The sequence below is a fragment of the Pipra filicauda genome, unplaced genomic scaffold (genome assembly GCF_003945595.2).
Source record: "Pipra filicauda isolate LSUMZ 115617 unplaced genomic scaffold, ASM394559v2 scaffold2_size9829703_pilon, whole genome shotgun sequence".
Taxonomy (NCBI): domain Eukaryota; kingdom Metazoa; phylum Chordata; class Aves; order Passeriformes; family Pipridae; genus Pipra; species Pipra filicauda.
The window spans coordinates 8,738,680-8,761,476 of record NW_024104421.1 but is presented as its reverse complement, the minus strand read 5'-3'; the positions used below and the strand labels follow the sequence as shown (position 1 = coordinate 8,761,476).

Sequence of the window (22,797 nt, the reverse complement as noted above, 5' to 3'; positions counted from 1 at the left end):
TGTGGGAATCGAGATAATGTACCCCTTTGAATCAGGCAGTGGTTGAGAATGAGGATCTGTTAGAGAATCCTGATTTTCAACCAGCTTGAAACGATGATTCCAGGTTCATTTTCCTCTTGCATTACTGGAGAACAAATTTTGACACTTTGTTCTTAGACTTCAGTAGTTTCTGCTGAGGGTAGGGGGAAAACAGTGCTTGGTATTTCCTAAGCAGACTGACCTCACAAGATCACTTTCAGATCTTTATCCTAAAAATGTGCATTTTGTTGAAAGATGTCCTTTTTAAAAGAAAAAAAAAAGGGACCCAAATGTTTGAGTGTTTTTGAGATCTTGTGCCTTCTGGAATGTTGTGCCATTACTGATGCATTGCACTGATTAAGCATAACCAGTCATGGAGTGGCTTACTGAGATAAGAACTGGGTTTTCTGCCTGCCAACCAGCATGAAATTAGAAAATAGTATATAAATTCTATGCATTTAGTTTTTTTTAAAAAAAAAAACATGTTTCAAGTAGTATGCACCAAAGGTGAAAAGTTCTAGGTCCTTCCTTGGTTATATAACCCAGGGATGCACCTTGGTACAAAAGAGAAGGAATGCACCTCCGACATTGCCTGTTGAAAAAATTGGAATGAAAACATCTCTTTGTCTTCATAATAGTGGATGTTAATATCCACACACAGATATTAATATCCACAATGTGGCTTAATTAAGAATTTCATTCAATTAAGCTCAGAAATGTGAGGTTGCATTTCAGTGCCTGAAACAAGGAGGTGATGAACCAATTTGACTGATGTCAAATAATGGTGTTTAAAAACTAAACATTTGCTTTATCCATTAACCACACAATAAGTATACTATGTTTATATGGCTATACAGTATTTATCTTACAAAACATATGAGTTACTTGTTAGTGAAGTGATAATGCCTCTTAAATCTCATTTCTCTTTCCACAAAAACACCAAGACCTCTTACATGCAACTCTCGTGTCGCTAATAAATTACCCCACAGGCAGTCATGAGAACTGGCATGGTAAGTTGTATTAGTATATAAAAAGTCAAACTGAAGATCCTAGTTAGGGATGAGAAGATTAAAAAACCAAAGACCTGGTGGATTGGAATTGGCTCAGGTAATTCTTTCCCTGTCCACTTTTACCTTCAGCTTTTCCTGTTTGCTTTAGTTGCTTAAATGCTATCCTCACCCTCAAAGCCAACGAGCCTGCTGTGAACTTCTAATGTAATTAATACTGCTTATGGGGTTTTCCTCTTTCAGAGTAAGTGGTAGATGAGATAGAGGATTTAGTTCCTTTTCCAGTTCTCTGTGATTAATTGCCATTGTTTTACATGGCATATAGGATTTCTGTGGTAAATTTTGAAAAATTACGAACTATTTTGTCTTAACCTGGTAAAACTCTAAAGTGGGTTTAAGATCTGAAATAGCTAGAGATACAACTACCATAACACCAGATTTTCGAAGCAAACCAGAGAAACAAGTGCCCAATTTTTTCTCCATCAAAGCATTTAAGTTGAATAAAACATGACTGAGCATTTGTGTGCACATATTGAAACTAAAAGCTACAAAGAATTAATACCAATGCTTATGGCTTGGAAACATGATATATGATTTTTAATATCAGGATACTTATAAAATCAAATTAAGATGTACCCAAAGAGGTAAATTTAACCCTTGCAGTTTTTTATTTTTGCACCAGACTCAATTTTCTGAACTGCTCATCCCTGTGTAGGAAATTTCCCCCCGCTCCACCTTCCATGCAAACACAAAAGAAATAGCAAGTGAATTAAATGTTATTTGCCTCTTTAGGTTGTGGCTCACTTTTTTTCCCAGTGCGCTTAAATCTGAGGTTTCTTTTCTGCACACTTGAAGGCAAAATTAACTGAATATTTGCATATTATAATATGAAAATAATAGTTAGAAACATTAAAAAAATGAAAGGTCAGAAAATTCTTAAGAAGTTATTAATGCTACACCTGACTCTTTCTGTGTGCGAACCTAACGGTTTGCAATCCACACCTGCTCACTGCATCACTTGGTTCTCACCTACGTTTCAGGAGACCACTAAAGTCAAGTTCTCCTGCATCCTCTTGTCCTTCACCGCTGTTATTAATAGAAAAAAGATCAAATCTTTGTTTAATACAGGAAGACTTAGACGACACACATTGGAAATGATCTACAGATCTTCTATACTCAACACTGTCCGGACACACAAATAATTGTATAAAATCAACACAAACATGTATCCTTTTTCACATCAGTTATGTTTCCGTAGGCGCTTGTGAAAAATAACACAGAGGTTTGTATTGTTTCTTATTATATTTTGATGGCAAATTTTTGTAACTAAATACATAAATTTGCCAAGGTTTGTGTTAGATTTCAGTAACACAAACAAATGTGAGCTAGTCAACACAACCAGCTTTGTTTTTCATTTCTGTAGTGAATGTGTATAAAAACAAAGGGCTTGTGCTGATCTTTTGCTATGAATAGAAAACAAAGATTTGCATTGCTTGGTGGTGCTTTTAACAATGCATAGCTGTGTCAAATACTGATTGAAGAGCATTACTCTTTAAAGCATTGTATTTAGATTTAACCTTTCTCTAAATGAAGGGAGGAACCAGTGACAAAAAAGAAGAAACAGTCCGTTGTACATTTTTACAGATAGAATCAGAGTTCTATGAAGGTGCATTTCTTTCTAAAATGTGACCTTAAGCAGGATTGCCTTATCATTTGCCCTTAATATTTGTAAAAGGGCAAAATACTGCAAATCTTAACTGAAATGATGCCAATATTTCATCCAAATTTTGCATGCAAGATATTACTTAGAAAATCAGAAAATACTCAGATACCTTCATCTGCTTGGGCAGAGTAGTTATTGCAGGGTTTTTTAAATGTGCTGAAGAAAGGAGTGCACCTTGAGTGTAATGTCTTTTGCATTTTCTCTTTAAATTAAACCCCTCTAAATAAAAGTAGGACTTTGGAATCACTGCTTTACTTGTAAATTAACAAACTGCGTTCTTTCTGTTTGTAAAACATTTTCATTCTGAATATTTCTGTATATTTCTTTATATTTCTTTACATATTTCAGCATATAAAGATGACATCTATACTGGTTAGAGTTGCTATTTTATCAGAAAGGTAACAAAACTTAAGACAATGCTTTGTCTTACATTATCTGTAATATAATATATTATATTATACATTTTATATATATAAATGTAATATATTAATGATGACCTTTACTGCTTATTGTAAGATAACATAAAACCAGATCCTGTCTTCTTGAAATCAATGTGAATTTTTTCTCTGCTTTTAATCAGCACAGGATTGGGTCCAGGGTCTTTCATATTGTAACTGACAGCTTCCAGGAAACATGCAGTAGAATATTTTAGGGAATGAAAGCATATTTTTTAAAACTGCTAAAGAAACATATTTAATTTTCTTAAATATGCATTCTTTCCTTAAAGCAATGACACTGTAATTTAATTGTAATTAATTAAAATATTTAATATCAAATGTACTATCCATGTGCTGTGATTCTACATTCTACACACTATCAACTACCTTAAATGCCACTTCTTTAATCTGTGTTTACAAAACAAGTTTTTTAAAGTACTTGATACAATTGTCTGATGCAAGTTCTGTCTATGCTACCAGTATCCATTACTGAGGAGCTTCACGGCGTCACTGTTTGAAGTTACCTTCTTTTGAAAGCAGATCTGATGTCAATGGATTGAGCAGCTTGGGAAGATTCTATGAAATAATGGTAATTCAAGAATTAAAAACACAATTTAAAATTCATGAAATTTATATAGTCAGTGTCATTAGGAATATGAAATTTGTTCAGTTTCCTGCTAAGTGACCAGAGTCTGTGCTTCCCCTTTAAGTTCTCACTAAGATACTAAATTCTGATGAAGGCAAAGATGCTCAGTGCTAAGCTAAGCGTAATTAACGAATTTCTCTAAACTACTTTCTGCAGTTCTGCATAGGAGACATTTCTCTGATGTTTCTCTCCATTCCCCTTCCTACCTTATACACGGGCTCTGATCTTTTCATCTTCCCGTTTCTTTTGCTTTCTCTCCTGCCTGCATCTTGCGCTTTCTCTGTACACTCAGCATCAGAGGAAAGAGTTTCTTCTACAGCTGCAGACTCACATTGTTTCTCAGTTCAAGGAGGAAGCCCCCTTGTGGCAATTACCCATTTGTGCCAACCTGAATCAGATTAAATGTTCTGATCCACAGCCAGGCTGCCTCTGCCTTGCTGACCTCTGAGTACATATAGGCACGTACTACACCCCTTGGGCTGTCAAGCAGATATCAAATGTCTTGTGTGCCAGAGCCTGATTTGAACTCTGTATTAGTTTTACCTGCCAGCTTTTCTAATTTTTGGATAAATGTCTCACATGTTACAACGTCCAATCCCAATGTTCATTTAAACAATAAATTACAGACATTTAAGAAAATTCTCTGAGACTTTTGCTAAAAATGTTCACTTTAGCATTACTCCATTTAAAGGTTCTGAACAAAATGAAGTTGCACTTCAAATAAAAAAAAAAAAGAAAGAGATCTTTATAAAACTTTACAGACACAAGTGGAACCTTACCAGTGACTTCAAGGTCAAAAGAGCAGCTATCAAACTTGTCCTTGTAAGATACTTCACAGCGATAGTTCCCTGCATAGTTTTCTTTAGCTTTGATGATATGCATCTCAAATGTGTGAATCTAAAAATCAAACATAATTGTTCATTAATGTGGGGGATACATTTGCACAAAGCAAAAGTTAAAACATTAGTCTTTCAGTTCTAAACCAGAAGCAAAGAATACCTCAAATAATGGATTCTGAAAAGAATCTGGAACCCAGAAATGGCAATTTTTTTCCCCACCACTACTTGTCCTGCACTGTTAGAGCAGAAAAGTCTGCTTCTGTGCAGGGTCAGAGATCATCACTGAAATCTGTGTGGGGAAGCCAGGGTTAGAATCCACTGCTCTTGAACTTCTACCTGTTGTCTTAAACCGATCTTTAAACTCTCTTTGGAGCTTCACCCCCATAAGAAGGAAAAGCAAAGACACACCTTAGTGTGACGCTCAAAGGACTCTTTCAGCTGCAGGTGCTTCCCCGCTTTACTGGCCAGGTCCATCCATTTTCCTTTAAACCACTTAACATTTGGCTTTCGGAGAAGATCTTTGGCTTCTACTTTGGCTATAAATGTAATATTCCCACCTTTTAAAAAGAGGAAAGAATAATGCAGCTGTTGAGGAACATGTTAGTTACAGTCAGTTACATCTGTACAAGTTTCTTTCACTCCTGCTCCATTCAGTCTCCCTGTGCTCTACCACAAGAGTACAAGTCAGCACAGACCATGAAAGTACTACAGCGATAGACATTAATTCCAGATTTTGGGTCTGGAAGCTTTCTGTGCATGTCAATGTGGAGCTTGGGACACTGAGAAGCAGAATAAATCTGAGGCAAAGCTCCATGTTCTCATGGGTGAATTGTTCCTAGTATTTGAATTTCCTTGCTCAAAAGAAGCACAGGTTCTTTTGAACCACAGGCTATCATGCAGCTGTAACATAGATAAACTCCAGTTAGGAAAAGAAAGCCTGGAACAGTTCATGCATTTTTATCATGAATTATTTAAGCTGAGAAGGTAGAGAAAAGAGTTTTCTCTAAATAGCAAGTTGGGAATAGTAAATGTTATCTCAGCTTTCAAAAGACCACTGCACAGTCCCTGATGAGTTTCCATCCTAACATTCATCCATAAGAGATTACAACTAATTCCTTATATTTATTTTTTAAATAAATCCTCCTTAAATTCCCTTTTCTGCACAGAAACTGAGAAAAATAACAGGCATAAAAAAAAAAAATCCCAAGATCTGCCCACATCTTTGTGCACCCAATGAAATAACAGGCATATTAAGTAACCTGCACTGAACTTTTCATCATTACTACTAGGAGTGGCTACCTTACCATGGCAGCATGGCTCAGGAGTGCAGTTTGGAAGTGAACCTCCTAACTATCCTCATTTACTGTATTGTGGTTCACAACACAGAAAGTCCTCACAGTGCTTGAACTCTGAACCAAAGCCAGTCCAGAGCAAATCCCCCAGCACGGTTACAGTGGGCAGCTGCTCCAATCAGGCTACTTGCTAATTTATGCGGAGCTGTAGGGTACAAAAGGTGACCTGTCAATCTCTAAGGTATACTGCAGATCTTTGGGAAGATCTTCCTGATATATCAGTAAGAGTACAGCCAACAGTGTCACAGTAACCAGCCCTCTTATCCAGAAACTATACCTCTTACCATTGCGCTCAGTAAACTAATAGATTTTGAGCTTGTCTTGAATTAAACGATTAGGGTTTGCTTCTCTCTGTGCAGTTCTTTTTTCCTTCAGAGTGGAGCTCACACCCAGCTAAAACCAGTGGCAATACTTGCAGCTGAGGGCAGAAGCTGAGTGTCACAGGAAAGGCACCTACCATTCCCAGCTCTGCCTGTCTCTCTGGGAGTGGTTTTTGATTTTGTTTCTAAGCACTTACCAACACTCACTGTACCGCTCTGAGGTTTTTCGACGAATAAAGTAGATCTTTGGGAGTCATCTCGTTTTTCTGACTCTTCTGGAGCTCCTTCTCCAAGAGACCATACTGAGATGCAGAGAAAGGGGGAAATATTAATCATCTGAGTGTGTTTTACTCCCTTCAAAGAACACTTACCTGAACTTACTAAACTCTCTAGCCCTATCACCTCTCTCTTCAGATGTCCTGAAAGATACGTAAGTTTTTGTTCACACTGACATCCATTGCTTGGCTGTCACATTGTGTACAGCTCCTGCAAGAATGCTACCTCTGTGGTGAGAGAAAATGAAACTATCAGGGAGGAAGAGAGGGGAACCTGATCAGCCAAGATGGGTACTGAGCAACTTGAGCATTCAACCATGAGTGCTTTACAGAGGTGATGCACAAAGGTCAGCTCTTTGTTTTTCAGAAGAGATGGAGGTTCTGAAAACACAAACAGCTACAAGCACAAAAAAACCACATACACATTGTTTCAGTGGGTTTCTATCAAACTAAGTAAATTATACAAGCCGGGTATTCCTCTTTGTCTGCAAAATAGGGCAGGTATGAAGCTTACTTCTGAAATTTGTTCTCTTCTAATGATGTCTTTAAGCAGAATCTCTGAGCCTTTAAGCAGATTTTACTGTCCCTACCCTTCCTTTGATCTCTGCTGCAGACAGAACCTGATGGTATTATTCTCACCTTTAACCCCTCTTTTGAATGTAAGAAGGTGCTACCAGGCATGTTAAGCAGATGTTCGATGTTTATGAGAAGCTTTTGTATTTTACTACCTGCTTGGCAGTTGTCTGAGAAGATCACATCTTTGGCACTCAACCTGGGGTTCTGTGTGTCCTGAACTGAACTTTGCTCAAGACTGAGTAGGGGCCACCTCCCCAGATAACCACCAGAGACCCCTGAAGAGGCCCACGCAGGCACGGTGACACATAAGGTTGTGCAAGCTAATCAATTATGCAAAAGGTAGGTGGTAACTATGTAGTAGATAGGCAGGTTTATGCAGACTTCAATGTATAAATTCTCTTGCTTTTTACTCCTTGGTGTGTTCCATTTGTCGACTTGCAGTCCAAATGCCACATCTCCTTTTTGTGAGGAGTTACCCCCAGTGCACAGGGGAAACTGAGTGCTGCAATGGTGCTACTGCAGAGCAGGGCAAATGAGGAAAGGCACAGCTGTACTTAATAAAGGCCATCTGTCTCTTTCAAAACAGAGCTGCCTCTCCCTTGTTTCCCTCAAACTTCTATTTGTTTCAAAAGTGAAGTTAGCATTTTATAGTTTACATAATGCTCTTTTAGTTTTAGTTTCATAACTAACATAAGTGAGGAATCAGTCATACAACACTTCCCACTTAGTCAAACCCTGGTCTTGAAGTTAAAAGTTCTTTTCCCTGCTCAGTATTTTTTGTAGAAACTCATTTGCCAGAAGTCAGGATTGTCTTTCTATTATGTAGAGATTATTGCTGTGGGAACCTTTTTAACTCATGAAAATTTCCATCACTCACAAATGCAACACAACTCATGACAACCATGAGAAAATGCAAACAAACTGTTTTTATTATCCTAAAGTCTATTAGGAATGTTAAAGGTATAGAAATTCTAGATGGCTTTGGTATAAAATTTTTGTCCTTCAGTCTTTCAGTCAATTTTAGGTAGTGTGCCTATATGTCTGCTTGTGCAATATTTCTCATAGGTAAAGACATTCATGTATATACACATGTATATGCACATATATGAAAACACACGTACACATGTATGAAATCACATACACAGACATACATGAACACAAATATATATATAGATACATATCTATATATACTCTCTTCATAGTATAAATGTTTAGATTATGCCAGTATTACATGGTAGTATATGGAAACAACATAAGAGCAAGTGAAGGTTACTGATGGGAACAGAATGAAGTGATGATGCTCAGTACAGGACCTGGTCACGTGCAGTAACAAACCTAACATACCACTGGGTGAAATGGAAAAAGGATATTAATAAATGGAAAAAGAATATTAATAAATGGAAGAAGAATATTAATAAATGGAAAAAGAATATTAATGAATGGGAAAAGCATACATAGAATCATTAATTTGGTACCACATAAAAGAACACCTAAATATTATCATCACCTTTAGACATTAACATTTTCCTAATTATTAAACAAACAGAACAGAAGGCGGGTTTGGCGCTGGCTGAAGGGGCTGGCATAGGCGGCTATGCCAGGTCTACAACCATGGTTGAAGTACCTGCTGCTCAATTTGTTCCAGAGGCTGCAAATCCTGAAACCACAAAAGTGGGTGTAGTATGCATTACCTGCCAGGGTAGGAAGAAAGAGGTTATGATTTTGCTAAGTTTTCTCCACTGTCCTTTGAGGTGTGAGCAGAAGCCATTCTCTTACAGTCTCCTAGGACCTGTGTTTGGGATTCAGGTAAGCCACTGTCACCCTGTAGGCTGAGGAGGAATGAAACAGCTATGTATCTATCTATACAGAAATAGATATAGATAGATAGGTATGTATGTATGTGTGAAATACTGGTACATGTCCTGTCCTGTGCAGAAGGGCCTTCTCTCATTCCTGGTTTAGCTGCCAGAAACCTGCTTGCTCTGCTACTTAGAGACATTTGAACAGTTATAGTTTGATACTATCTAAGCAATGAAAATAAAATAAAGTATTATCTTTAAGAAATTCATAATAAGTAATATTTTTATTATGTAATTTTGGAGTCTTTCATCGTGTTTTTCAGGAAGTCTCACCTGAATCTTTTCTTTCCGCTGGCTTAGACATCCCATCTGAAAGGGAAGAGCAATTTAGGTGATACCAGCTCAGAGATTATAACTTAACTGACCTCAGATCATTATGATTTCAAGAACATTGATTCTTCATGAAAGTTAGACTAAACATTTAGGACCATATCCATGAGAAACTACTTGAATACCAGAAAAAAATGAACTACTGAGAAAAAAAAACCCAGAAATCTTCCCCCTTTTTCTCTAGGAAATCTAAACTAGTATAATTCCCATTCAAGATTTCCTTTTTAGTAGTTTGTATTTAGAAGGGTTACATGAGGCTGATGTTTTTTCCATGATTTGTGTAGTTCCGGGTAACAGATGAATTTATGTTCTTCAATATTTATCTGGGGGCAGTACTTTGAATTACTTAAATAGTCTATTTATTTATCTGGAATTGCTTTCAGATCTACTAACCAATATTTTACCTTCCACTGGTAGAAGTTCTACCAAAAACCTCAAGACAGGACTGGAAAGGGACTTATCTAGTATTAAAGTCTTGTACCTCTGAAGAGAGATTAATATAATGTAGGCCACTCTAAAAACCTTTTTCTCTAAGTAGTATGTTTTGAGTTCAGTCCAATGGTTTGGACTCGTTCTTCATTAATAGTCAAGAGAAAAATACATACATACATACACACTCAAAGCACTATCACAGTCCTAACCTGCTGGTGGAGTACTAACTGAAGTGTCATCTTCATCTGTGAAGAGAAATACAAATAAGAAGGTACATAAAGAAACTGAAAGCACAGACGATCATCTGCTTTAAAACAACTATGTGAAAATGTAAAACCTGCAAAAGAAAGGGAAAGAAATCACAATATTCATAGGCATTCACAATGGAAGCTTCAAACTGATGAGGAAAGCTTTGCATAATTCAGTAGTTGAAATGGTAAACCTTAATGTTTCAAGCAAGTAAAAGAAAAATGAGACGTGGACTGTGATCTGTTATTAAGTCATGAGTTTATATGAAAGCTGCAGAGTGATTCTGTTTGTTAGAGATGTAATCCACAGTAAATACAAAAGAAAAAGCCACAATGAAATGAAGGTCAATCACATATCTAACCTGAGGAAGATGCCATTTCTCTGGTGACTGTGTCTGCAATTAAAACGCGCACCATACATGCATTTAGCATTATTAAATCAAGATATGCAAATGTTAAAAATAGTCCCCTGTATTTTAACTTTGTAATTTCTGTATTAGAATATAATTTTAAAATGCAAGGAATAAACAACTCATTTTTTTCCACATTATAGGAGAATAATTTAGAATAAGGAAAGAACTATTGTCATCATGCTGGACTTTCCTTTTAATCACACTAGAAGTTGACCATAATCAGGTATTAAATCACTACAAGTAATTGGTAACCAGATATCTTAAAATTTTTAATCACAGAGAGTACATATTTACAGAAATCAAAAGCCTGGAAAAACATGAAACTGTCATTAAACTGAAATACTGTAATCATGATTATTAGAAAACTAGAATAAGGTAAAAACTATCTTTACAGGAGTCACCTACATATCTTTGAATTTTAGAAGTTGACTAGAAAACTCAATTTCTGATAAAAATAAGCAAAAAGTCTTAGTGTCTTAAAAGCCTAATAGTAAAAGAAAAGAAAATTACCAATGTATCCTTTGAAAGGCAAGAATAAACTAGATATATTTAGTATTTAATACATATATAAGATAAAGATAAAATGTTTTGAATACAGTATCAGAAAATAATCTGAAGAATACTTCAACATGGATAAGAGAATTGAAAAGGAACAACCTCATACTTAAAGGTACTTTTTTGGGCGTCATTTTTTTTTTAGATTTTTGATTTGGATTTCCATAATCCTTTGATTTTGACCTTAAAGTTATAATTTGTCTATATTTTCTCATGGACAAATGTAGCAACTATGACAAAAGCACAGATAAAGTATAGTTGCATTTTTATAAACACCCGTGATATTGATTTTTTGGGGTTGTTTAACCACTGAAGGTTAATTGAAAGTCTGTTAATAGAATTTAAGTACTTAGCCATAACATTTTACCCATTCCTTTTTTAATGATTCATCAAACTTCATTTTAGAAATCTCTTGGGAGGAGAATGAGAGTTGTAAAAGGTATGCCTGCATATTAGGATTAATGTGTTATCTTACAAAAATCTTTTCTTATTCTTAGCAAAAAAACCCCACATTCTTTTAATGGAAGAGTTCTCATGACCTGCATCATCCAATGCCATAAGCAGATGTTGAAGATGTTGATTTTCAGTGAAAGCACAATAATGACAAAGTCTTGTCAGAGGTTTTAATATACTGTGCTAGCAACTAAATGAATGCAAGGATTAGTAACTCCACTGTAAATCTTTCTCCGTATATCATGAGAGCATAAAGTGTACTTTAGTCTCTTTTTGTCAATAATGTCACCATCTTGATTGATGATGGCTGGAAGAGCCATCTGGTTGGAAAAAAATAATTAAGAGCAGCATAAAACATTTGGTGTGATGCATCCCACGTGATGATGTATGATAATCATGTTGTGAAAGGACCACTCTGATTTTTATTTTATTTAATCATTTAAATTAAAATAATTTAGAGCTAAAAACCAAAAAAGATATTATTAGTTTTGCAGGGGGATTGCTGGGGTTTCTCCATGGTTACCTACCATTCTTCAAACAAAATGTTAACATTGAAGACAAACAAACTAACCCAAACAAACCTTTCAGAAGCATCAAAATGAAAGCACAATTGAATGTGTTAGAAATGGAAAGAGTATAAAAACAATAAGATTGTTTCGACAAATGGGTAATTAACAATCCATCAATCCTTATATCTCAGGCTTCTAGGACAAAATGGACCAACTACTGGTTAAACAGCTATGACCGATTTGCTTTATGTGACGAATGATTGTTTATGTTGGCAATAAAAAAGATAAAAAATTACCAAAAATATCAAACCTCTCAGTGGAACTATGATCATTAATTCACTATCCTTATCTTCTGCAAGTAAACTTTTAATGGAGTATATTTAGTAATATGTTGTATGCCAAGAGTCATCCATAATAGGTTGATAAATGTATTACTCTATAGAGATCTTTATTCTTTGTCTATGGTACAATTTCATTGACAAATAGGGTATTTATGGTTTTTGCCTTGTATCTAAATGATAATATTAACTGAGGACCAGGCTGAGCTTCATTAGGAGTAGAGTCTGGTTGGACAAAAGAACTCTCCATATCTCAGTAGTACCTAATACAAAAACCTTTTTATACTCACAGCTAGTGTAACCTCAATATTAAAATTTCTGAACAATGATACGTAAAATGTAGAAAAATCTGACAGAAAAAATGTAATTACTGATCTGTATATGAACTGCTGGTAACCAGAGTTTTAGACCTACTTTCCCCTGATTTGAAACCTACCACACGAAGTGGCAGGTGTATGTATATGTGTGAAGTGATGAACAGGGGAGACACACTGTTTTGCTCCTGCAGGTGACTTCAAAGCACCTTGAAATTTATCTGTGCTACTGCCCCCTGGAGCCAGTGTTCAGGGCTAAGGCAGGAGGCAGGTAAACGCCACAAAGTGTGAACTTCGTGGTGTGTAATAAATACAGAGTAAGTCAAACAACTAGCTGAATAATTTTGGTTTATGCTGAAATTACTGAGCACAGTAAGATCGAGAGCTTGAAATTTAGTTGACTTCAATTACCCATCTGATTTTCAAAGATTACTCAGCAGTCCCATCAAGGGGACTTGGCACTTTGGAAATGGTAAATGAAGTGCATACATACAGCAATGGAAGTTTTAGTAGAGAGATGAATGGATAATTGCAACCTGGAAAAATACAAGGGTGACACATGCAAACATTTTAGTGGATGGTTGGATGAAACCTAGAGAAAAGGTATCAGTAAAACATGCAGAAATTTTAGTAGCTCTCTGAATGGCTGGATGGGACCTAAAAAAAAAAAGGAATGAGTAAATCGATATTAAAATTCTATTATTATTCCAGTAAGTGGGAACAAAATTATAACAATATTCAATCTGTAAGATAATGTTAAAATTGAAAACAAAGGCATAAACATTTAAATTGAATGAATATAAGATGATGTAGTAAATTTGGAGGGATTTCTGCTGAGTCACTTTTTTTCTCTGAAAATAAAATGCATGATCATATAATCCTGAATTTTTACAACATTATTTCAGATATTATTTAACTAGTTTATTTTATTAAAGAAAATTTTATGTCTAATGCTCTGAGCTACTAATTTATACTGTAATAACCACAAGATAAAAAGAATTTATTGCATTCTTTGCCATTTCTTAACTTCACAGTAAATACAAAGGAACACAAATTTGTAACTTCACACAGACAGTAGCTACCAAAAAGAAATATAACAGCAAAACAGACACACAGACAGTTATACTCTATCTTCCTAACTTCTGATCTTAATTTTGTCTTAGTAATGAGGTGAAAATTATGGGCTGTGGGATTTACATGGACTACCAAATTTTCTTTCCTAGATATGTATATGATTTTGGACAGATTGGAAGAATGGAAACTTTTCCCATTTTGTGAATTATGTTCACCATTAAAAAGATTTTCTTCTGGCAGACAAACATGAAGAAATCACTCTAAGAAAATATACTTTCCCTTACTAGGTGATACTCTGCAACAAAACAGGAGCTAATAGGAACAATTGCACTATAACTAACTTTTCCCAAAAAATTACTACTGAATGCCTGACAATGACATCTACATTGCTTTGCAGAGGTGACAGTTTCACTGGAGCATGGCAGAAGGTCATCTACAAAGTAGTATTGAGACTTTCAGTGGAATTTTTACTGAGGCAGCAGCTGCCACCATGGACTGAAACTGGAAACATTTTCCATACAAGGATCCCAAACAATTTTTTTTGGTAGTAAAATCCTCCTAGCATCAAATGGTTCCTCTTAGGAGGAACAGTTTTTCTCTTATTAAATACTTGTGTCCTTCACTAACTTCAAAACATAAACATAATAATGTAGAAGGTAATAGAAATATTTGATAAGTTACCTACCATGTTTTCTTTTTTATTCAGTAAAACGTAGGCTCATGAGCAGTGGGGAAAACACCATCCATGTTCAGTTTGGGAGCAAACATTTCTCTCATGTCAAAATTAAAGCAAGCAGAACTAACTGCTGGAATAGCTTGAGGCAAGACCTTCATCTTTTTTTCCTATCATTAGGCATGCAAATTATTCCTGAATTGCGTTTCGGTTACCAAGATGACAGATGTGATTACTCACACAATACTTTGTGTGTCAAAATAATTGCTCAATGCAAAGATAACTGGCAAAATAACATGCACTGAATCTTGGTTCAGCATTTTTATTTTCAAAAGGGTACTTTAACCACACACTCTCAGTGTTTATATTTTTACTTTAGTGAGAAAAATAGCCATGCATGCCTTTGCCAAATGAATCTTCAAGTATCAGGTAGGCATCCAGTCTGCCTATAAGACAAGGTTTTGTCTGGAAGAGGCCAAAAGCCAGAATGCATTTTCAAGCAAGCCATTTATTGATTTTCCATGAAAAAGCATAACCATGCCAAATGAAAAGCAAGCATTGCATCAGTTGTAACTGTATCTTGGTCTGGTTTTGCCTTTTATCAGAATGAACGAAAAAAAAGATCATTAATTTCAAAATAAGCTGATGGGGTGTTTGATTTCTACTTTGGCAGGGCTCCTACAAAAACGAAAGGAATTTAGCCCAGTTTCCTCAAAAATTATCTTAGTAACCAGAAGAAACAGAGCTGGAGTCTGATCTTAGCAGCACAAAAATATACATTAAAACAGGAAGTGATTTTTACATGCATTGCTAGTGGAACAGTTATCTGTTTGCTCACAGCCAACAGCCCTCAAAGACATTTTTCAGAACCTGTAATGAGCTCAGCTGTTGGGTTCCTAGTGAGGACAGAAAGATGAATGTGTGATTTCTATTTTCAGATGAAAAAAATCTATAGGGCTTTTTGCAGAATAAAACACACAATATCAAGTTTCTGTGATAGAACAGAAACAGCTTAGAATGACAGCAGGAGACTGTCCACTTTATTTAAAAGCCACCAATGTGCACAATATCTGAGTTTTTGCAAGCTTGGTCAGTGGCAACATCCAGGCTCATTTAAACATGGCTTTCTGCTCATGCAAATCACTTGTAATTTGATCTATTAATTAAACAATCTGTATAAATACTGCTGCTAAAGTGTCAGTCTGGTTTGCAGAGTTTTTGAAAATATAAGTATCATAATTTCCTTGTGCTGGCTAAGTCATGCACGAAAAGGATCTAGGAAGCTTCACATCACACTTCTGAAATAAAACATCAAAATTCTGAATTAAAGCTCAAGCAATTCAGCCTCAGAATTGCATTTAGAAATGTTGCCTTTACTGCCAATTTTTAAAATATGATTTCAGACTTACCTTTACCCTTTTCATTTCCACCCTCCTGCGGTGTTGTTTGTTCTGTGTAGGAATTACAAGTATATTTTTGAGAGGATCTTAAAGTAAAAAGAAAAACTTACACAGCATTAAAAAATGCAGTCATATTCTAGGTTCTGCTAGTATTGAAAAAACAACACTATAGAATGATTGATATATGTGTATATGTAATAAACAGTTGTAATCCCCTAAAGCACTTTTCAATTGCATTTATCAATGCAATTTCTATGTTTTGAACAAGTCATGTAAGATTGATGTTCCTGGACTCAGTGGAAGAAAAATACTAGGTTTTTTAGAAGTAACAGTTGTTAGTCTCTTGTTCTTGGGCTTATTTGTAAAAGCTTTCGAAATGAGTTACATATCACTGTTAATTTGAAAGGCATTGGATCAGACATGAGATACTGCCAAATACTAATGGTATCCAGAGCTCCATCACACCAATCAGTTTATCCTTAAGACAAAGTACAGAGAGAGTGTATTGAGGGGTTTATTAATTCTTTATCATCATCATCATTATTATTATCAACAGTCTTTCCTAAAATACTATTCATATTTAGTTTTCTGAATCAGAACAATTACCAGCCTGTCCTCTACTCTGAGCAGGTGAATGTAATTTATTTTTGACCTCAGATGTATGAGAAACCTTGGACTGTACTTTTAACAAGATAAAAATTTCTACACTTTTTCTATTTCAGGATTTGACAGGACTCCTGTTCTCTTTGGTTTCCTACCTCATTCAATTTGCATGCAGGGTCATCTAGAATCTTGTCAAATCCTATGAATTGTGCTGTCTTCAAGGTATAAACACTCAATATCCGATTGCCTGTGAACAATGACTTTCTGTAGCAAACTTACCTGTCAGCTACCTGACAGAACATGAGTTTGAGTGATGGTCAATGGACTAACATTATCTAGATGGAGCTAAGATAATATTTATTCCATGGAGGAAACATTGGCAAGAGCCAGCTGATACTGTGATTACCCTGATTTCTTGTTCACGTGTGTGTAGCCATGGTAACTATGAAAACAAAACTTGAAGTTTAGAAAGCAAATCCACATTCTGAAAGTATGACAGACTTCTGGATGCTTCTGTCCATATTTCCTAAATTTCCAAGCTCCAGTTGTCAGGTTGTCCATCTTGCCTAGATGGTCAAGCCTGTTCCTTTTTAATGGGGCTTTTGCTACAGTAACACTTTCTTTTCCCACCAGGAATTAGGATTAGGAGAATTCACTGTTCTTGGCAGGTGGTAGAATGTCTACATCTCATCTGAAAACTTCACTAGGTCTGGTTATTCCAGTATCATGGCTTGACATGGAGACCCAGAAGGAGCACTTACAATGGTTTCCCACTGTAAGTGGGTGCAGTTCAAGGTGTTGATTATGTCCAATAAACTATTTATATGTTACAGAATTTGGATTCTTGAACAACCAACTTCCCTCTTTGTGTGATAGCACTTGGTAATCCAAGATGACAGCATCTTGAGTCAGGCAGAAGGAAGCTAGAAGTGACTGACACTTCCAGCTTAGAAATATCCCAGTTTGGTCTGTGCCTAACCATAAAGGCCTGCTGACACCCTACTTACTTTACCGAAGAGGTACAGGTATGAGGAAAAGAAAGGGGGTTATAGAAATGATTTTGTATTTAATCCAGTGTTTTTAAGTAGAAACAAAGATGTTAATTATTTGAAAATGTTAATAGATGTTTTTAATGTAAAGTTTCAAAGATGCTGTGCCTTTCTGTATACAAAAAGCTGTTTCTCATTTCAGTTCTACTTCAAAGTTAAGACTGATGAAAACCATGAATTCAAGTACAAACTACAACAGGTAAGAGCCTCAGTGTGAAATTAATTACTTTAATGTTAACTGTACAAATTTTACAGTTGAGTTAAATACAACCATCATTAATGAAATTTCAATTAACTTTCCTTACAAATATATGCAATATGAAAGAGTTCATCGCATAAAAATAATACATGGATTATTGAAACATGAAACTCTTTGTGGCAAATGATACTACTACCTTTGTCATTTTTCAATGAAAGTGTGTATTGTTGAAACAAAAACATCTTGAACAGCCCCTTAAAATGCCAGTTAACAAGATTGTAAGTAAATGAAGGTTTAACACCTGTAGAGTATTTGTTCTGTTGGGAATTGCTATTTAGGTAGCTACAGAGAGAATAAAACTCACAAAATGGTTAAATTAGACATGCATAATGTATATATGTATTAACCATTGTCTGGCAATATAACTCAAGTTAGTCAATGCCACAAAGCAAAGGCTTCCCTACCTTTCCAGCTCCCACTAAAGAGAATGTAGCAGCTTTGCACAGATCTTCAACTTTACCTGAAGCTCTAGTCCTTATGAGCGAGTTTCAGGTCACCTAATTTTGTCTTCCGGGCAGCTACTCACCAGCTCCATTCTAGACAATCAGGCTTCTCAGGACAATTGCCCATATGCAGATGTCCAGTGACATTTTTGATAGGTTATCCAGGAAATGCCCACTGGATGAGCATGTATGACCCAGGATCTGCTCCACTGGTCATGGGTGGAGCACTATGGAACTACTTAGACAAGACAATTTTCAAATGGCTAAAACTAAGCGAAATGAATCCCATGGTTGATTCTGTCAGCTTTACTCACAGAGTACTTTTGAGGAGAAATGAAAGGGAATATTTTGGTAATTAAATGCTGTCCAGCATCAAAGAAGGCAGCATAATTTAGCCATAGAATTTAACCTTTACCTGTATCCTGAAGGACCTGTGCAATATGAAGCAAACAACTAGTCTTTCACAAACAAAAATTGAGTCTGAAAAATCAACATTCAGGCAAAGTGAAGTGAGAATATTTTACTTGGGCAGGCTTTCTTATTTTCTCACTGTCCTCTTACTTTCAAAGGGACAATGAACACAAATCATATTATGGCCATGCAGTATCTAGTCTAATGCAACTGTTGTTTGGGTTACAGCTCAAATTAGTGTTTTTTACACTAACCTGGAGGTGGCGGTGCACTTTCATTTTCAGTTTCTGAAAAATGAGGAAAGAAGACAGATACTGAGCTTCAAATAAAAGCAAATATTTTTCACACATTTAATATGTGTTTGTTGACTTTGGACATTGGGTTCATTTCATATTTTCATGCAGTTGTCAAATTTTTTTTACTTTCATGCATGCAATACATGACAACTTTGGAGTGACAAGGTCAGAGGTCTAAAGCTTATGCTCTGCGAAGATAGGTCAAGGAACTTTTTCAGTATGGAGATATATAATATTTATAGAATCATAAAATTTTTTAGGTTGGAAAAGATCTTTAAGGTCATCAAGTTCAACCATTAACCCAGCACTGACTAGTCACCACTAAACCATGACCCCAAGCACCACATCTACACATCTTTTAAATACCTCCAAGGATGCTGACTCCACTTCCAGTGCTTGACAACCCTTTCAGTGAAGATATTTTTCCTAATATTCAATCTCAGCCTCCCCTGATGCAATTTGAGGCCATTTCCTCTTGTGCTATCACTTGTTACTTGGGAGAAAGAGGCCAACCCCTACCTGTCTGCAACTTCCTTTCAGGTACAGCTTTCATGTAGTTGTAGAGAGTGATAAGGTCTCTCCTTGATTGCAGGTCAGCTACCTGCATGTATTTATATTAATTGGGACCCAGTACATTTCAGGACCTTTTGGCAACTATAATTTAGGACAGTTCTGGAATATCATGGAATCCAAATTGAATTTCAAGTTTGGGTTTCATTTATTTAAGTCAATTGGGCTTGAACCTATGCTTAAAGGTATAACTTACCACATCAATATGCTTCTGTCAGACAATACCTTATGTTTAAGGAAAATTTCCACCGATATAATATCTGATATGACTTTAATAGTGAAGTGTAATTGATCCATTAACTTAGCAGGATCATGCAGAGTGAATCCAGAGACCTTTATCTCATTTTCACCACACCATCAGATCTAGAGATCAATGTTCAGTGCAAAAAAAATCAGTTTATCCTCTCTGAGTAGGACCTACAGTATGTTTGGGTATTCTTTCTTTCAGTTATGGTTTTTAATATATATCACTTCCCAATCAGACGTGTGATAAAGAAACCAGACTTTTTATCCTATTTAAATGTTATCCTTTTGGGATGACATGTTCTCCCATCTCAAATATAAGAACAACTTGACTATCTAAAACTTACTTTTAAAACATTAGAGGAAGTTTATTTCCAACATTTAAAAGCTTTGGGACTCTAAACTAGTTGAAACCAGCAATATTTATTGGAACTAGTTCATTGACTTACTGTTTAACTACTTAGAACAAAGCAAAGATTTAAAAGGTTGAAGTCTTTAACTGTAACAGTAGATAGCTCTTACTAACCTTTATCATGTTATGGGTATTAACCTTTGGGGCCCCACCTCAGGTCATATTCAGGAAATAAAGTTTCAATCTCTTTCACACAGAAATGGGGGTAAGGCTATTCCTCTGCACTCAGGTCTAAATATAACTAAAACATACTTCTCATTCTTAATAAATCCATTAAAGTTTCAAAGGGAAGAATATTTTTAGTGCAAATATAATTTTAAGCTGATTGTGTGCATTTTATGTGGTTTAGAAACTTTCAGTCACATACACAGATACAATAGCAAATCCTTGTAGAGATTCCAAAGAGAAACCCTCGCTATGGGGAAAGAGCTAGTGTTGTACATTCTGGTCACAGCACCCATCACACAGAATGAAAGGCAGAAGTATATTAAAGACCAACACACAGAGTGTGCTAACAGTAAAATATCTTAGGTTCATAGCAATTTATTTTTTCTGGTCTAATTACTAAGTGTTGTTTTGTGGCCTAGAAAAATATGAAAATTACAACACAAAAAGTATGCCTCGGAATATATTCACTTCACTGCCATGACATTTCTCACTACTTCCACTGAGAATAAAATAACATCTCTATGGCGTGGAAATGTATTTCTTGCATGAAAAAGTCATAGCAGAAAATTATTGACTGCATAATTTTCCTTGTGAAATTTAATAACTAGAAACAGGGAGTATTCTTATGAACACTGAATTAGAAAATTCTCCATGGCTCACCAGTATAAACAAAAGCTTAACAAATAAAGCACTTTCCAGACTCAGATGAAAAACTTATGAGATTTCTGAGGGACTTGCCTAGAATTTTTCTTTCCTTTCGAGAGGTGTTTCATGGTTACATCAACACAGTAACATTGCTCAGAAACAACATATCTTTCAAGTCCTGCCTTACCCAGCAGTAGGCACAGATATGAGCCAAAATCTACAGCACAAACTGACCTGAAACACTATTATTATAGTCTAAACTTCATAGTCTAAACTGCAGACACAAAAGGAGATATTTAAAACCTGAGTACTCTCAAGGGCAACTGCCTCAAGTTGACCCTGTTCCTAGAAGGGAGGTTGGAGTAGATAATCTCCAAAGGTTCTTTCCAACCTCAGCTACTCTGCAATTCTGTGACGGGATGACGGCTGAAGCCAAACCAAGAAGACAGTGGTTTCTTTCCTAAACCATAATTCTAGACTGTTTGGACTATTGCTGAGAAAACTGAGACAAAAACTGAGCTCAAGGGAGAGACCTGACGTATAGTGTGGGAAGAAAAAGGGGAGAGTTCCAGGCACTGGGTGTGACAGAGACATGGAAGATACTTCAACATAATCTTTTGACCATGTGCAACCCCTTTCATGGTCATGCTTGGCTTACAGCTCCATTCCTGAGGACAGCCAGGAAAAAACCCATTAATAGCACGGAGTGGTTTCCACTTCCCCAAAGAATGATAGCCCTCTCTGGCTGACCTCTGCAACAAGCTTGTCAGCCAGGAAAGGGCTCTGTACACTCAACCAGCAGCTTATGGTTGTGCTCCTTCCCTAGGAGGCATGATCACTGGAGTCCCCAGATGCCATTCCTGACAGCCCGTTGCCTAATATGGTGCTCTGTTGAGGTATTGTCAGGGGGGCTGGTGGTGGAGAAAGTGTTGCCTCCAGCACACAGTCCTCAACCCCTTTGGAGAAGAAGTGCTGTTCACTGGGTTCCAGTGATGCCTCTTGAGCTACAGGGAAAAGAGGTTATTGAAGGTCCAGTTGCCACTGAACTGATACCACCATGTCCACTGGACCTTCTATTGAGCAACTAAAGTTAACTTCTGCCTCGCAGCTTCTAAGACATGAGGTCTCTTCTTTACAGTTTTTTGTTTGAGAAGCCAAGAATGTTGCGTGTCAGTGGGTTGTGTCATGCTAAACACCAACCTCGAGTTAGTCATTGGTTGTGAAACTTGTAATGCATCTGGCTCTATGTAATTCTTCAGAAAGAATAGGAATTAACATAACAGTCCTCTCTACATGGCTACTCGAAAAGGAGAGTATATTAAGAAGTGTAGTTAGCAAATAAAGGGAAAACACAACTGCCACTTAGATAACATCTCCATAAATTCTTTCATGCCTCATCCATGTCATGAGATGCATTCGGGATCCAGTTTGACATAGGATATGAGCACTAAGAGCCACGACATTTTTATTTGTGATTTATAATTATACATGTGCACATACACTCTTGAAAATCAGCAGGAGATGCAATCTGACCCATTACCAACAATTTTCTATCACTGTTTCACATTTACTATGTTCAATTTTTCAGATAAAATAAGACTTAAAATATCTCGCTATGTATATAGATAACTAAGCTTAAAATTTCCATGAGATTACCAATGTGTTTAGGTTATGGAAATGCTTAAGAGCCATGTTAAAGTGGGACCATCATTATTTAAAATTTCAGTTCCATTTTAGGTCTGATTGCACTGACATCTGACCTGCAGCAGCCACAAGAAGGTTTGGCAGGGAACTGACATACAGATGTCAGTTTGTGTGTGGTGGCCAGTTTTCAAGGTCTCTGAATTCCCACTTCCACTGGCTTCTCTGACAGCACCAAGCATGGAAACTCCCTGACATCATATGTA

The 22,797-nt window shown here is 36.2% G+C and overlaps 1 protein-coding gene across 1 annotated transcript in view; it reads right to left on the bottom strand.

Annotated features, from left to right (window-relative positions):
- Window positions 1-22,797, bottom strand: part of MYBPC1 (myosin binding protein C1) — a 73,888-nt gene that overhangs the window by 34,411 nt on the left and 16,680 nt on the right. Inside the window, exons 2-8 of the mRNA XM_039383188.1 lie at window positions 18,811-18,843; window positions 15,801-15,842; window positions 6,540-6,644; window positions 5,079-5,227; window positions 4,611-4,728; window positions 3,710-3,761; window positions 2,055-2,111 (exon numbers count right to left, since the gene is read on the bottom strand). Coding sequence (XP_039239122.1) covers window positions 2,055-2,111; window positions 3,710-3,761; window positions 4,611-4,728; window positions 5,079-5,227; window positions 6,540-6,644; window positions 15,801-15,842; window positions 18,811-18,843 — 556 coding nt within the window. The remainder of the gene's footprint in view (window positions 1-2,054; window positions 2,112-3,709; window positions 3,762-4,610; window positions 4,729-5,078; window positions 5,228-6,539; window positions 6,645-15,800; window positions 15,843-18,810; window positions 18,844-22,797) is intronic.